At 41.3% G+C, this 16907-nt stretch overlaps 1 protein-coding gene across 2 annotated transcripts in view; it reads left to right on the forward strand.

Moving 5' to 3' along the window:
* The window catches only part of acaca (acetyl-CoA carboxylase alpha), a 278119-nt gene that overhangs the window by 121221 nt on the left and 139991 nt on the right, over window positions 1-16907 (forward strand). For both annotated transcript variants that reach the window (XM_072243270.1, XM_072243271.1), the window contains 4 exons: window positions 364-471; window positions 7311-7367; window positions 8359-8403; window positions 11849-11890. In XM_072243270.1, the coding sequence (XP_072099371.1) occupies window positions 364-471; window positions 7311-7367; window positions 8359-8403; window positions 11849-11890 (252 nt within the window). The remainder of the gene's footprint in view (window positions 1-363; window positions 472-7310; window positions 7368-8358; window positions 8404-11848; window positions 11891-16907) is intronic.

A 16907-nucleotide genomic window follows, 5' to 3' on the forward strand; every position in this document is an offset into this window, starting at 1 on the left:
AACTTCTCTGTCCTTGAGATGCTGCCTGTCTTGTGGACTATTTCCAGCATTTTTGTCTTTGATATTAATTTTATCTGATTGTTACGGTTCTTTGCCCAGTTTTAATTCTGATTCTGTCAATGGCATGATTGACACATAGAAATCAAACAGATACCACTCCCTTACAGTAATGATTTTTGTGAAATAACTCAAATAGTGAGTCACACATCAAAAGTTAATTATTTCAGTAAGATTTTCACTGTAATGTGTGCCCTAAGTACAGTTTCTGTGATATTGAGAAGTTAGGAGCAAGTTCATGGAAATTCTTATCCTCAAATCATAGTTTACCATAGCTTTGTCTAAATCTGTGCCTCCTGTTTGCAGAATGCGAGAGATGAACCCATTCATATCCTTAATGTGGCTATTAAGATTGATAATGACACTGATGATGATGGCCTTGTGACAATGTTTGGGGAGTTCATGCACTCTATGGTAAGTACAGGGTCCAATCTTTTTTTTATTATTCTGTGATATAGGATTTTTAAATCAGGTTATCTTGTGCCTGGTTGTTGTCTTTAGGAAAATCAAGTGGTGGGTTTTTCACCAGCAACACTTGATAGCATCTTGATAATTTGTTATAAATGCGTGACCGAGTGTAGCACTGGAACTTGTAAGTCTCAAAGGTCACAGAATCCAATAGCTGAGCTCAAGTTTGGCTTTGGCAACAGTTAGTTTAACCCAATTAGTTTAATTTTGCTGGTTGTGAATGGAAAAAAAAATCTACAAATTCCCAAACCATCATTTAATTGTAACTACTGGAGGGTATGTGAGTGTTTAGATGCTGAACGAAGCTGTATCCCAGCTGGCCGTGTTCATTTCGGCTTGTATTTAAGGAAGGATTGGAGCTTGATGTCTGAGTTTCGGAAGTGCCTTTTGATCCTTTTGATGGAGTGTATTTTCGAAATGAGTCGGAAGGAAAGCTGAATAAATGTAATACATGAAGTGCAGATATCTGAGGAAATACCTAAAGAATGGGTGTATAGGAAGGTAAATGAGGATTTGAGAGCTTTGCTGCTTTCCTCTATGCCCTATATCTGGAACACTAAAAAGGTGGGATCAAAGAATGATGGGGATTATTTAGTTGAGCAATAAACTGATGTTTTGGAGCTTGGAGCTTAATGTTTATAATTGTTGGCTTTGTGAAAAGGATCATTGATCCCATTCTGTACAAAAGCAAAATTCTCCTGTTACTATTTTGTGTGCTGTTTGAGATTGTACGACAATCAAGCCCCTACTCTCATCTTTGGATGGAAGCAAACACTCTAGAAAGGCACAGGAAAGATTTACTAGTTTACCGGCAGCCATGAAGGATTTCAGTTGTAAGATTAGACTGGAAAAGCTGGAAATATTTTTCTTGAAGCTAAGAAGAGAAGATTTGATTGAGGTGTAGAAGATGACAGATTCGGGTAGAGCAATGAAGAAAAATTTGCCTTCGTCAGCAGATGGTTTAAGGACTGTGGAGGACAAATTTAGATGAGATTAGATTAGCTTTATTTGTCACAGGTACATTGAAACGTTCAGTGAAATGCATTGTTTGCATCAAGTAAAATCAGTGAGGATTGTGCTCGACAGCCTGCAATTGTTGCCATGCTTCCAGTGCCAACATAGCATGCCCGGAATTCACTAACCCTGATCGTATGTCTTTGGTATGTGAGAGGAAAGTGGAGCATCTGGAGGAAACCCATGTAGTTTCGGGGAGAAGGTACAAACTCCTTACAGGCATTGGCAGGAATTGAACCCCAGTTGATCGCAGAAGCTGTAAAGTGATGTGCTAATCACTACATTACCATGCTGTCCTTTCAACTAACTTTAAATTTAAACTTTAAGGTGAAAGGCATAAAATACATGATGGGTGTTTAGATCCAGGCAAAAGCATGGGCTGTTTGTGGATAAATCCCCACTTGACATGTTGGTATCTTCTGAAGGTCAGCTGGTTCAAATTCAGGATCAGCATGTTCCTGTGAGGGGAAAGATGGGAATGACAAGGTTTAAGATCCTTGTAAATCCAGTCAAAAACAAAAATGAAGCATAAGAAGCTACGTTCTCACAGCCCTTTGTAGGGACTTCTGGTCCGACGCTCAACTGCTCCCATACCAGATGGAGATGCAATGGTGCTCCTGTAAAAGGGGTGTGGGGGCGGGGAGCCTTGCTTGCCTCAATCTTCTTTGGAAGTGGAGGCACTGCTGTGTTGCCTTGTTCAGGGAAGTGATTTTAATGGACCAGGTGAGGTCATCCATGATGTGAGCTCCCAGGAACTTGCTGCCCTTAACTCCCTCTACGGAGGAACCATATATTCGCAGAGGTGAATGGTTTGTCTGAAGTCTGCAATGATTTCCTTGGTTTTCTCCACGTTCAGGTTTGGGTTGTCCTTCCTACACCTATCCACCATTTCCTCTCTACACTCTGTCTCGTCATCGTTCTTGATAAGGCCGTCCTCTGCAGTGTCATCTGCAAACTTGATGACACAGTTTGAGCTGGATCCTGCGACACAGTCATGCATCAACAATTGGCTGAGCACACAGCTTTGGGAAGTGCCATTGCTCAGCATAATGGGACTAGGGATGTTGCTGCCCACATGGACTGACTGTGGCCTTACTGTTAAGAAGTCCAGTATCCAATTGAGGATGGGGGTGTTGAGACGCAGTGATGGCAGTTTCTGGGGTAAAATGGCGTTGAACACTGAACTGAACTCTATAAACAGCAGTCTGGCATATGAGACCCCAGTTTCCAGGTGGGACAGGACAGAGCAGAGGACAGAGGTTATTGCATCATCAGTAGATCAATTTGAGTGATAAGTGAACTGGAAAGGGTCTGATGTAGCCAGGAGAAAGGCTTTAATGTGCTCCATGACCAGCCGCTCCAAGCATTTCATAACGATTGATGTTAATGCTGCCAGATGATAGTGATTTAGGCAGGTTTACTGTTTCCGCCTTTGGCATTGGAATGCTGGTTGCCACCTTGAAAGCTGAGGGGACAATGGATTGTTCCAGAGAGATGTTGAATATATCCATCAGCAACTTCGTCAGCTGGGTTGTGCAATCTTCAGAACCCGACCTGGTATATTATCGGGCCCCACAGTTTTGTACGGGTTGACTCTGGCCAGGGTCTACCTCACCTCAGCTTCACTCAGATGGAGTGTCTGCCCCCTTAGGGGAAGAAGTGCCTTCCTCGACAGCACTTTGTTTTGCCCATCAACTGGGTGTAGAAGACATTCAGCCTCTCAGATAGTGAAGTATCCTGGTTACTGACGCATAGGGTGGATTTGAGTTTGTACTCCACTGAATTCCCTGCCGCACGCGCCTCTTGTCTGTGGTATTGCAGAAGCGGCTGTAAATTCTCCAAGAATGCTCCTTTTTCACCTTCCTGATGGGGCGGAAAAGCACAGCTCTTGCTTCCCTGAGAACTGTCATAACCCCTGACCTAAAGGCCTCATCACAATCCATGAGCCTGGCAAGGACTTCTGCAGTAAGCCATGGCTTCTGATTCGCCCTCACCCGGATTTGTTTCGTGATGGTAACATCCTCAGTACACTTCTCTATGTAGCTGGTCACAGGATACACATACGTTAGCGTGGTTACCATAGGGAGCAGCCTCCCTGAACATACTTCAGTTCATATTATCAAAGCAGTCCTGCAGTGCAGAGATTGCACCTTCGAGCTAGGTTTTCAACACCTTTAGAACTGGTTTGACCTGTTTGATCACTGGTTTGTATGCTGGAATTAACATTACCAGTTAAGTGAACTGACAGTCCAATGTAGGGTCGATGGACTGCTTTATACGCACCTGCTATGTTAATGTAAACCAGATCTCGTGTATTTTCACCTCTGGTAGCAAAATCAACATGTTGAAACAACATCCAATAACTCTTCTTTGTCTATCCTGTTTGTTATTTCCTCAAAGGATCCCTACCAATTTGTTCGTCAGCAAAGAAATTATGCTGACTTGGCCGATTTTATCATGTGCCTCCAATACTCTGAAACCTTATCCTTAGTAATAGACTCCAACAAGTTCACAAGCACTGAAGTCAGGCTAATTGTTCTACAGTTTCCTTTCTTCTACCTCTCTCCCTTCTTGAAGAGTGGAGTGACATTTGCAATTTTCTAATCCTCCGGAACCATGCGCTAAAATCTAGTGATTCTTAAAGATCATTACTAATGCCTCCATAATCTTTTCAGCTACCTCTTTCAGAGCCCTGGAGTGCATTCCATCTGGTCCAGGAGACTTATCCACCTTCAGACCTTTCAGCTTCCTAAGCACCTTAGCAACTACACCCATTTCTGCCCTCTGACCCTCTCAAACTACTGACACACTGCTAGTGTCTTCCGCAGTGAAGATTGATGCAAAATGCTTATTAAGTCCGTCCACCATTTCTTTTGCGCCCCCCCCCCCCCCACTACCTCTCCAGCAGCATTTTCTGGAGCCTACTCTTGCCTCTCTTTTACTCTTTATATATCTGAAAGTACTTCTGGTATCCTCTGATGTTACTGGCTAGCTTACTTTCAGATTTAATTTTTTTCGCTCCTTATGGCTTTCTAGTTGGTTCTTAAAAGCTTTCCAATCCTAACTTCCCACTAATTGTTGCTATGCTATATACCCTCTCATTTGCTTTTTTTGTTTGCTGTCTTTGGCTTTCTTTGTCAGCCATGGTTGCTTTATTCCCCCCCCCCACCCCCCGCCCTCTTAGAATGCTGCTTCATCTTTTGGATGTATCTATGCTGCACTTTTTGAATTACTCCCAGGAACTTCAGCCATTGCTGTTCTGCTATCATCTCTAATAGTGTCCCCTTCCAATCAGCTTTGGCCAGCTTCTCCCTCATCCACTGTAATACTGATACATCTGACTTTATCTTCTCCCTCTCCATCTGCAGGGTGAATTCTATCATATTATGATCACTGTCTCCTAAAGATTCCTTTACCTTAAGCTCCCTATTCAAATCTGGTTCATTACACAGCACTCAGTCCAGAATTACCTTTCCCCTATTGGGCTCAACCACAAACTGCTCTAAAAAGCCATCTTGCAGGCATTCTACATATTCCCTTTTTTGGGATCCAGCACCAAACTGATTTTCCCAATCTACCTGCTGTTGTAATTTATATTGTACATCTTGGCTACTGTTTGGAGGCCTGGATATAACTCCCATTGGGGCCTTTTTACTCTTGTGGTTTCTTAACCCTACCCACATCTTCCGATCCTATGTCACCTCTTTCCGAAGATTTGATTTTGTTTTTTTTTACCAACAGAGCCATCACCCCAGCCTACCTGCCTGTCTCTTTGATACAATATGTATCCATGGATGTCAAATTCCCAACTATGATCATCTTTTAGCCATGACTCAGTGATGCCCAGAACCTCATATCTGCTAATGTCTAAGTGCACTACAAGATCATCTACCTTATTCTGTATACTAAGTGCATTGAAATGTATGACCTCCAGTCCTTTACTCGTCACCCTTTTCAATTTTGTCCCCATGTTACACCTCAACTCATTCCCCTGACTATTTATTTGTCTGTCCTCCCTCACAGTCTCACTACGTAATGCATTGACTTGGAAACCAAGTGCCCCATCCTCATCCCTATCAGTCCAGTTCCCGATCCCCTGGCCAATTAGTTTAAATTAGGTTACGATTGGAAGCTCACTGTTTATAGGTATGATGGAACAGAATCAGACAGAACACAGGGAAAATAATTTGAAGCACTGAAGGGAATTGAGACTAGTTAGATTTTCTTTCGAGAACTGGCATAGATCCAATAATTTGAATGCCGCTTATGTTTGGACAAGATGTCCGAGATTCCTGGATGAATATTTTCACCTGGAGAATGTCCCATGTGGGTAATCCCTAGTGTGTGACAGCTGGTGCCCGATAATCAGTTCATTTTTTTGACAGAGTGAATTTCAGTGTTTGGGTGACATTTTGCATGATTAGGTCATTTATGTTACATGAGCAACAAACTTCCTACTGGATTTATGACCTGACATTGTCCAAGAAATAATAAGAACCTCAGCTGAAAAATAGTATCAATGTTCTAGAACAAAATGCTAATTAATCATTGTTTATTATTAATAGGAGGCTTTTGAGAGGTTTCTGTATAAATAACAAAGGGTATAGTGTCATGGTGTTTGTTACTGAGCTAATATTTCAGAAAGTTCAGGTCCCACCAAGGCAGATAGAGTTCAATTTGGTTTGGGGGGAAATGTTGAGGGAATAAAAATGTGTGTAAGTTCTTAGCTTGGCACCTGACTTTCATTCATTCACTTTGATCCTTCAGGGTAGCAAAAATTACCCTCGCCTGGCCTGGCCTATGTAGAGCTGAAGTGCTACATCAGTCTGTTCAATCCTTTACTGCCTTTAGGAAATAGTCTTCTTAGCATACCAAATCCTGGACAGGTTAAAAAAAAAATGGGACCTACACCCACCTTGGGTTAACTCATCAAAGGAAATAAGCCCTATCTTATTCAAGAATGTTTTAAGGTTTGTTCTATACCTTGGTCTATGAAATTGTTCAAGATAGCTTGTTAGCTGGTTGAAATTAGGATTAGAAGTTTGATGATGAACTTCAATAAAAAATAAATTCCAAAAAAAAAGAAGAGTCATGGAGCTGAATAAAGCAATAAATATTGATGTGCTCTTTGAAGGTGGGAAGAGATATAGTTGGAGAAGGACAAGGTTTAGAAAGAACAGGCATGAAGGGCTGGGTCCTGAAGAGTGGGAAGGTATGTGCTGGCTCACGAATAAGGAGGAGCAAATGTTTGTAGACGTGGTGTGCAGCAAGGTTATGGATGAGGAATGGGGTGCTCAGCAAAGATGACTAGTGACTGGCTGATCAACTGTGGTAAGTTAATGGTGAATTTGGGCAGTACTCTGCAACAAATCCAGCCTGGCCAATAGTCTGCTGCTGCAAATAGCAGGGAAATTAGTGTACAGGAGTTGATCCAATGGTTGCAGTGATAGGTTCGCCCTTGTATGTTGTTCACATGCCTGATTTCTCTATGGATAGTGTGTGGGTGTGCTATTCTAATATAGAACCATTTGAAACCATGCAACTCTTCACCCAGTATCTAAATACAAACATTTTTCTATAGAAACCACAAATTCTACAACATACTGCTCCTCACGATGTGATTGAAATTTTGCTCATTCATTAATGGTTGTGGAACTAGATTGGATCTTTCGGCTTGTACGGCTTATTACACCATGCGATATCTTTACCCACTTGGCCAAGAAAGTTGGTCTGTTGCAGTATTTTGAAGATGTCTTTTTTTCTTCTTCCAGAGATCAGTTCTGTTTGACCACGGCATTCGGCGCCTGACCTTCCTTGTGGCACAGAAGGTATAACCCACTTTGTCTCTTTAAAACAATTCTCATTTATCTCAAACAAATAATCAAAAGCATAATGGTCTGCATAGAAAATAAGAATATCATCAAACTGTAATTTAATTGTTTAAACCCTTGACTATCCAATTTACCGATTTCTTAATCCAAATCCATTTGTATTAATGGGATATAAAAGTAGTTATTTCCACATAATTTCTCTTAAAAGTGGTTCTGCCCTTTGTTTTTTACATGTAAAGCTGTTAATCAGAAACATAGAATAATCTGGCATTCCATGAAGTAAAGATACAATGAAGTATCAGGGGAAAATAAATTCAACAATTCAAATACTCTGATTAAATTAATCAAATTCTATTTTGATAAGCGTTTTCCTCTTAATGATGGTTCCTTCAATGCCTACGACTACTTTAACAACATTAACAAAGAAAAATCTTTCTGCAGATTCCAGCACGGTTAATGACCTCATCCCTCGTACTATCTTTGCCTTATTTTGTTGGCTATTATCCTTTTGGGTTTGCGTGTTTTTAATTGTACCTTGTTTTTACACTCCAGACATTATGAAAACCCTTCTTGCAAATCCCTTCCTTCTAATCCTGAATTGGCAATATTATTTACCATGATGTAATAGTCCTCTCACTTTTCCTCCTTCCTGTGTGTGGGGTGACCTTGTCCAAATGCCATAACCCAGTATAAAAAGTTCTAACAACAAAGAAATGCTGATCACAGTTGTAAGTAATCAGTCACTGCACAATTATCTTCCTCTGGCTGCTTGACATCATTAGATATCTAATGCAGTGGTATTTGTTGAGGTAACATTTTGCTGGTTTACTAGATTTTTAAGATGTTATTCTTGGTTTGACTGGTAAAATTTAACAAATGATGTTAAGCTTTAAAGGTAGGCTTCATGAGGCAGCTAATTGGTAATTGGGGTTTGAGTCTTACACTAACAGCCAGATCTTGTCCATTTTCCTTTCATTCTATCCCAAAGGATTTCCGGAAGCAGTGCAATTACGAAGTGGATCGGAGATTCCATGTAAGTATCTGAGGACAGGTTTGCTTGACACATTCTTCTCTGTCTGATTAAAATGAAAAACTGGCTTGAGTTTAGTCTGGGACATTAGCTATTGGAGCGAATTGTACTTTAGGAAAACATACCAATCCTCATAGAGGGATCAGAAGGTCTATGTAATCAAGGGCAGATGTTCGAACTCATTTTCTTGCTGTTCCCGTCAGCTATTAAGCAAGTTTACGACAGAGTCAGAATCAGATTTATTATCTCTGACTTAAATGATATAAAATTTTGCAGCAGCATTACATTGTAGAGACATAAACTTACTCTAAATTGCAAAAATAAATAGTGCAAAACAAACGAGTAACACGATAGTGTTCATGGACCCTTCAGAAACCTAATGGCAGAGAGGAAGAAGCTGTTTCTGAATTGCTGAGTGGAATCTCCAGGCTCCTTCATCTCCTCCCTTATGGTAGTAATGAGAAGGGGACATCAAGATGGAGATAGTCTTGAGTTACAAATGCCATCTTCTTCACACACTGCCTCTTGAAAATGTCTTAAGTGGTGGGGAGGGTTGTATCTGTGATGGACCTTGTGTGAGATGATATTTGTGGGTTTAGGTAATTGTGGACTTAACATTTGTAACTGAGCTAGATGGTGATTTTAAAATTCAATTTCCAGAGTGAAATATTTGTTTGTATTGTTAAACAAGATAATGCTGACGATGGCCACCACTATTACTTAAACCCATCACCCCTAATGGGGCATAGGTCACCAACAGCAGCTCACCTGAGTCGTCTGTCTTGGGCTGATAGAAAGTTAATTGGCCCTGTGGCTTCTGCTTTCACCACACGACTTCATGTGTCTTCTCGGCAAAGGTCCTTCATCTTCCAGGATGAGGTCTTATGAAATTCTGTTGGTGTTTCTGTAGCTCAGTGTTCTTATGGGATGAGGTTGCTAGTCCCATGCCCAGTCCTCCTCCTTTTGCAGTCAGGCTTGGGACCGTCCATGGTGGTATTAATAATGGCAAAGACAACTCTTTTTGTCCATTGCTAATATGTCTTCAAAGGGTGGTCAGCTACTCTCAATGCAGTCTTTCTGGTGAAGTTACTCCCAGAGTGGTGTAGGGAAGGGAATTCCAGACTTAAACCCTACAGTGAAGGAATAGCAATTTATTTCCTAATTTGCATCTATGTATAACCGAAGTAAAAAGCACCTCTTGAACAACGTACATCTTCTATTTTCTACACGTTGCAATAACTAAGATCTGCAACCCGCCTAACGAACATTTTACAAGGATGCCTCAATGAGTTTTAAAACTGCAGGTTTATTTGACAGTGCATGGAACTGTGGTTCCATTTTGGTTATTTCAGCATCAAACAACTTTCCCCTCGCAAGCCATGAAAGATCATCACCTGTTTTGGTTTCTGCTAATCACCTGCGCTAAAATTTGCAAAGATCAAAATGATTTTACTTGGGCTCAGTAATTTCATGTCCCTTCTAACATTCCCAAGGCCTTTTCAGATTCAGATTAATTTATTTATCACATGTACATCGAAAATACAGTGAAATGCGACATTTGTGTCAGCAACCAACACAATCAAAATGTGCTGGGACAGCCCATAGGTGTCACCCTGTAAGGACACTAACATAGAATGCCCATAATGCTCGGCAGAACAACACAAAACACAACAAGTGACAAAACAACACCAGTAAAACATCCCCTTTCCTCTCTCCCACCTACCCCCCCACCCACGCGCAGACTCTGTCTTTCAGCCGCAGAGAAGGCATCCGGGCCTACAGTGCATTCATGGACTAGTAAAGTTTTGTAATATTAGCTGCATCATGGGCACTAGCCTGTGTAGTATCCAGGACATCTTCAAGGTATGGTGCCTCAAAAAGGTGGTAGCCATCGTTAAGGACCTCCATCACCCAGGTCATGCCCTCTTCTTCTTGCTACCATCAGGAGGGAGGTACAGAAGCCTGAAGGCACACACTCAATGATTCAGGAACAGCTTTTTCCCCTCTGCCATCCAATTTCTGAATGTACATTGAATCCATGAGCACTACCTCATTGCTTGTTAATTTCTAATTGTTTTGCACTACTTATTTACTTTAACAATCTAACATTGCACTGCTGCTTCAAAGTTAACAAATTTCACAACATATGCCGGTGATTTTAAACCTGATTTTGATTCTGAATAGAAGAGTAGCAGGGGATTTGCACGATGCCTTCTGGCATTTAATGGTCAAAATTGCACTGCACTATCTGTTTATGAAATTTCTTTGACTCTTATTTTAACTCTGATGTAACACTTGAGCAGGAATTTTACTGCGAATTTCGGGAGCACTCGAAGTGTTCATTACAAATGTTGCGCAGTATAGTTTTTAGTTTATTTTCTGTGTTATATTTCACCTTGTATCACTTGCAATTAGGAGAAAGTTAGCCAGGTTTGATAAACTAGTTAGATACAAGTGGCACAATCCACTTGCAGTTCAGTTCTTATCAGTTGAGAATTTATCTTCTATTCGTTCCTTTAAATTTAAATGGGTTGCATTTGCAATTGCTTTCACTTTCCGATGCTCTTTCCTCATCAGCAAATGAAACAATCCACAGATACCACACTTACTAATTTTATTTACTGTCTCTGTAATAAGCACCACAGGGAAGTGGGCAAGGGGTACGTGGCTGGTCCAATAATTATGTAATCTCTCTTCTTATCAGCCATGTAACCTGATTATCAATGCAATAGCAAGATAAAATTATTTATTTTCTTGCTTGTTTTCAAATTTCCCGAGTACCAGGGTGTCTTGAGCAGTTAAATTAAGCACATTATTGTGATTGTCTAGGTAATGGTTGACTGCTTTGCCACAGCAGGGGCTAATGTCCTGTATAGACACTGCAGGATGTTCAGGTTCAATCTGATGTAAGTGGTATTGACTTGGGTGAGGAGGAGAGTGCAGGGGGAGGGGTTGGTGAGTGGGTTAAAAGAAAAGCCTTTCCCAAAACCAATATTAGGTCGCACTGATTTCAGTTTTTACGGAGCAGTACTTTTTATATGGTGATAATATTTTCATGGAAATTGGCATTATGGCCATTAAATATCTCACAGCCATTATCCCAACAATTGCATCAGCCAAGTTGCATTTGCGAAGCAATAATGCCAGGTCTGTAGGGAGAAATAAACCTCTAAAAGCTGCTTTTCTTTATTGTTCCAGAGAAAGAAAAACTATGTTAATGAATTTTTTTATGGCTGCCGGAGTAATTTTTCTTTTCCCAGCAATACTATCAGTGGCCCGTTCCACTGAAGTTCTGTGGATGCTATATGTGATTTATAGTGGTTACTTTCAGGGGCTGAATTCTCTCTTTTTTTTTTAACACAATTTTTGTATGTCTACTTGAAGATCACAAATGAAAGGCAGTGTTATTTTAAAGACTTTTCTCTCCTCTCATCCTCTTTTTATGCAGAGAGAATTCCCAAAGTTCTTCACCTTCCGATCAAGAGACAAGGTAAGGCGCATAGCAGAACTGAACTTCACTTCTGATGGTAGAATTTCACTCTACTGGTGGAGGCCATTTGATGCTTTGTGACTGAGCAGCTATTTAAAAGCTGTGCAGGTTCTTCCGTGCCATTTTTCACATTGACCCTGCATATTTTCCTGGTTAAGTATTTGTCCTATTTACTTTTGAAGTTTGTGACTGAATCTGATTCTGCATTCCTCTTTAGGCAACATATTCTAGATCACGACGACTTGTGTTTTAAATAAACATGCATTTTTCAATTTTTGTCTGATTCTTTTGCCAAATCAGTGAACACTTTAAAAAGAACAAATTGCACATGTTGTCTACCTGGCAGTACACTTTCCCTGTAGGTGTTACACCTTGTTCTGCATTCTCTTACTGCTTTACCTTGTACCTCCTCAATGCACTAGATAATGAATTGATTTGTGTATGCAGTATGCAAGACAGGCTTTTCACTGTACCTCGGTATGTGACCATAATAAGCCAATTTAAGCGTATGCTTAATTTCTCTGTGATAAGTTTGGAATTGGAATTTGCACATTTCTTTGTTCATTTGCCATTCTTCACATTCCTGTTGTTTGCAATATCATTGGGAAGGGTTGGAAGAAACCCTAGTTTATTTCTGGACACTTGTGATGGTCCATGATACTCCCTATGTTCTTCTGGCTCTAGCAGGAGTAGGTATTGATGCTCCTGAGACTAGAGGAAAGCAGTCTGGCAGAATTTGACAGTTTTGCTGTTTAGTGGTCTAGTTATAGTTGCCTCCGAGCAGTCATAGAGAGCCATACCCTACTATCCATGTACTTATCCAAACTTCTGTTAAACATTGAAATTGAGCTCACATGCGCCACTTGTGCTGCCAGCTCATTCCACACTCTCAAAGCCCTCTAAGTGAAGATGTTTCCCCTCTTGTTCCCCTTAAACTTCTTTCTTTCACCCTTAATGGATGACCTCTCTTTGTAGTCCCGCCCAATCTCAATGGAAAAAGCCTGCTTGCATTTACCCCTCATAATTTTATAAAGCTCTATCAAACCTCCTCTCAATCTTCTACATTCTAAAGAATACAGTCCTAACCTATCAAAGTTGGTTAGATTACTGCCTTTATTTTCCTCTTGTGTTTACTTATTGCATGCCATGTTTTAAAAGCTATCTCTATGTATCTTCCTTGACCCCTCACTTTCGATTGAAACGTGCATAATAATGATACAATTGATGGGTTTAGCATTTTGTGTGTCATTTTAAGACTTCAGTTGGAGTAAAGATGTACGGGTGGGCGGGAATAAATGATTGGAAAAAATCTGGATGATAGTGCTGATAAAGCAGAATGAATAATAACTCAGTGAAGAAATACAAAAATGCAGGTAATTCCTGTGGTTGGAAACTTTATGAATCGAACAAGAATATTATAGTACAATTGCCAGGCAAATGGAATTGCAAGAAATTTCTGTGACATGAATGGTGTAGTAGAAAAAACATGATGTGAAATAACCGTTATTTGAAAGCATCTCATTTGTAAACACGTTGATGAATGTTGAGGTTAGATTGTGGAGCAATGGGAATAAGATAAACCTTGGAGCATTTCATAAATCTAGATTTGACTTGATGAGATATGTCCTGGCATTAAAAAAAGCCCTATCAAATGACATGATAAGGTGTATAAGGGCAATTGAGTTCTTTACTTTGAGAAATAGGTTTTGCTGTATTAAGGTATGTGCATTAGACCCTGCTTTGTAAATAAATTATGAGGTGCAAAATTATCCTCTGTGTTCATGCTGTTAGTTTTAGTGTAGAATAAATGAGAAGAACTTGTGCAGTAATGTAAAGCTTTTATTTGAAATGGGTCATCCTAAGGATGAAGTACGTTAGCTTGGATCCATTGCAGCTTCCTACATTGGTTTAATTGCTGCCAGTGGAATTACTTTTTAAATCACACTGGTATTAAGGTTTCAGAGATCTTTATTGTTTGTTACAGTTTGAAAATACTTTAATGACCATTAGGTTAAACTAAGTGAGAGTTTACACTGATTCAGAGGGATGTCAATATTTAAAGTTGCAGAGGGTGGATGTGTGTTATTTTGCACCCTACCACCCCATGCTCTTTAATTTCTCTAAGCAGCTCAGGCGTTATTTCATGTTCTATTGTAGGTCGTCCAAGTTTCAGAAATGTTTAGGAAGACAAAGTTAACTGCTTGATGCTGCCCTTACCCGCTTCTGCTCCATTTCCCGGACATTCGTGCTGTTTCCAGTTTCCAGCTGCCTTAACAGTGATAGAGGAGTGCCTCTTGTGTCCTCTGGTACTATGATAAAACCACCCTCAGGGTGAAGGAACAACATCTTATGTTCCTTTTAGATAGCTTCTGTCCTGACGGCATGAATATCAATTTCTCCTTCTGATTTAATAAAAATCCCTCCTCATTCATGTTCCCGATGTTGGGGAAGTCCAGAATGAGGGGTCACAGTTTGAGGATAAAGGGGAAGCCTTTTAGGACCGAGATTAGGAAAAACTTCTTCACACAGAGAGTGGTGAATCTGTGGAATTCTCTGCCACAGGAAACAGTTGAGGCCAGTTCATTGGCTATATTTAAGAGGGAGTTAGATATGGCCCTTGTGGCTAAAGGGATCGGGGGTATGGAAGGAAGGCTGGTACAGAGTTCTGAGTTGGATGATCAGCCATGATCATACTGAATGGCGGTGCAGGCTCGAAGGGCCGAATGGCCTACTCCTGCACCTATTTTCTATGTTTCTATTCCCTCTTCTATTCCCCACTCTGGCCTTTTACCTTTTTTCACCTGCCTACCACTTCCCCCCCAGATTCCCCTGATTTCCCTATGCTCTACTCTCTTCTCCTATCAGATTCCTTCTTCTCCAGCCCTTCACCTTTCCCACACAACTGCCTTTACCTATCACTGTCTAGCTATCGTCCTTCCCCTCCCCACCTTTTTTCTTTCCTCTCCCCCCCTTTTTTCTTTCCCCTCCCCCCCTTTTTTTCTTTCCCCCTTCCTTTTCAGAACCTGAAGAAGGGTCTCTGTCTGAAAGGCCAACTATTTGTTCATTTCCATGGACGCTGCTGAGTTCCTCCAGGAATTTTTTTGTATGTTGCTTTTGGATTTTCAGCATCTGCAGAAGTTCTTGTGTTTGATGTTAACTGCTGCCCAGCAGATCACTAATTTTGTGCCAAGCCCGAGACGTTCTCCTCAAATATCCTTATTGTCAATCTATCAATGGCTGGCAGATCTCTGGAGGAAATGGTAAATTTCATCACTCATTTCTGCATTTGCCAAGAAGTGGCTCCCATTTTCCATTGAGAAGATTCTGATGAGCCACCTTGTTAAATAGCTGCAATCTTTCTCCTGAAGATCCTGTTACAAATACTGATGGGTAAGGAGTTCCAGGATCTACAGTCAGAAACTGTGAAGGAACAGCAAAATATTTGCAGATGAAGAATATATATGCGCGACTTTAAGGGAACCTCATAGTGGTGGTGTCCTCCTCTGTGTTTCGTGGTAGAGGCCAGAGGTTTGATAAGTGCTGGCGAGCACAGTTTAACAAGGAGCGAAGGGTTAGATTGCTTATGGAGTAGGTTAGACGGTCAGTGCAACATTGTGGGCCAAAGGGCCCGTAATGTGCTGTGTTGTCTGTGTTCTGTGCTGCTTCCCTGCAGTGCAGTTTGGAGATGGCATACATTACGATAAGTTGTGGTTAAAATTTAGGGTGACAAATAGGTGCTCGACACAAGGTTGCTTTGCAAACAACAGGAATTCTGCAGATGCTGGAAATTCAAGCAACACACATAAAAGTTGCTGGTGAACGCAGCAGGCCAGGCAGCATCTCTAGGAAGAGGTGCAGTCAACGTTTCAGGCCGAGACCCTTTGTCAGGACTAACTGAAGGAAGAGTGAGTAAGGGATTTGAAAGTTGGAGGGGGAGATCCAAAATGACAGGACAGGTTGGAGGAACAACACCTTATATTCCATCTGGGTAGCCTCCAACCTGATGGCATGAACATCGACTTCTCTAACTTCCGCTAATGCCCCACCTCCCCCTCGTACCCCATCTGTTACTTATTTTTATACACACGTTCTTTCTCTCCCTCTCCTTTTTCTCCCTCTGTCCCCCTCAATATACCCCTTGCCCATCCTCTGGGTCCCCCCCCTCTTGTCTTTCTTCCCGGACCTCCTGTCCCATGATCTTCTCGTATCCATTTTGCCTATCACCTGTCCAGCTCTTGGCGCCATCCCTCTCCCTCCTGTCTTCTCCTATCATTTTGGATCTCCCCCTCCCCCTCCAACTTTCAAATCCCTTACTCACTCTTCCTTCAGTTAGTCCTGACGCAGGGTCTCAGCCTGAAACGTCGACTGCACCTCTTCCTACAGATGCTGCCTGGCCTGCTGCGTTCACCAGCAACTTTTATATGTGTTACAAGGTTGTTTTGCTTTGTTTTGGATGATGTCAAGCAGCTAGAGTAATGTTGGAGCTGCCGTTATCCAGGCAAGTAGAGATTATTTCATCATGCTTCTGAGTTGCTTTCCAGATGGTGAACAGTCTTTGGATCATCAGGACAGCCAGCCTCTGACCTTCTCTGATACCCCTGGTATTCATGTGGATGGTCCTGTTGAGTTTTTACCAGTGAGACCTAATGATATTGCTGGTGGGGGATTAAATGCCTGGTTCGATTTTTATTGAACCTGGTTATTTTGCAGTTTATTGACACTTACCTGTTCATGCCTGGACATTGCATTCAGACAGGAGCTGCTTCGTTTTTAAACTGTGGATTCACAAATGGATTTGAACTTGTGCGATCGTCAGTGGGCGTTCCCATAGCTAAAGCAAGCTTTGTACAAGCTGTCACTCTGACCACTAACTTCAGTTTTATGAGTGATGCTAAACTTAGTCTAATGCTACTTTGGTAGCAAGGGCAGTCAATTTCATCTCACTCTGGTTTGAATGAAGCTGTGATGAGGTCTGGATCCGAGTGGTTCTTTTGACATGCAAGCTGGAGACTGGTGA

The sequence above is a fragment of the Mobula birostris genome, chromosome 25, assembly GCF_030028105.1.
Source record: "Mobula birostris isolate sMobBir1 chromosome 25, sMobBir1.hap1, whole genome shotgun sequence".
NCBI classification, from domain to species: domain Eukaryota; kingdom Metazoa; phylum Chordata; class Chondrichthyes; order Myliobatiformes; family Myliobatidae; genus Mobula; species Mobula birostris.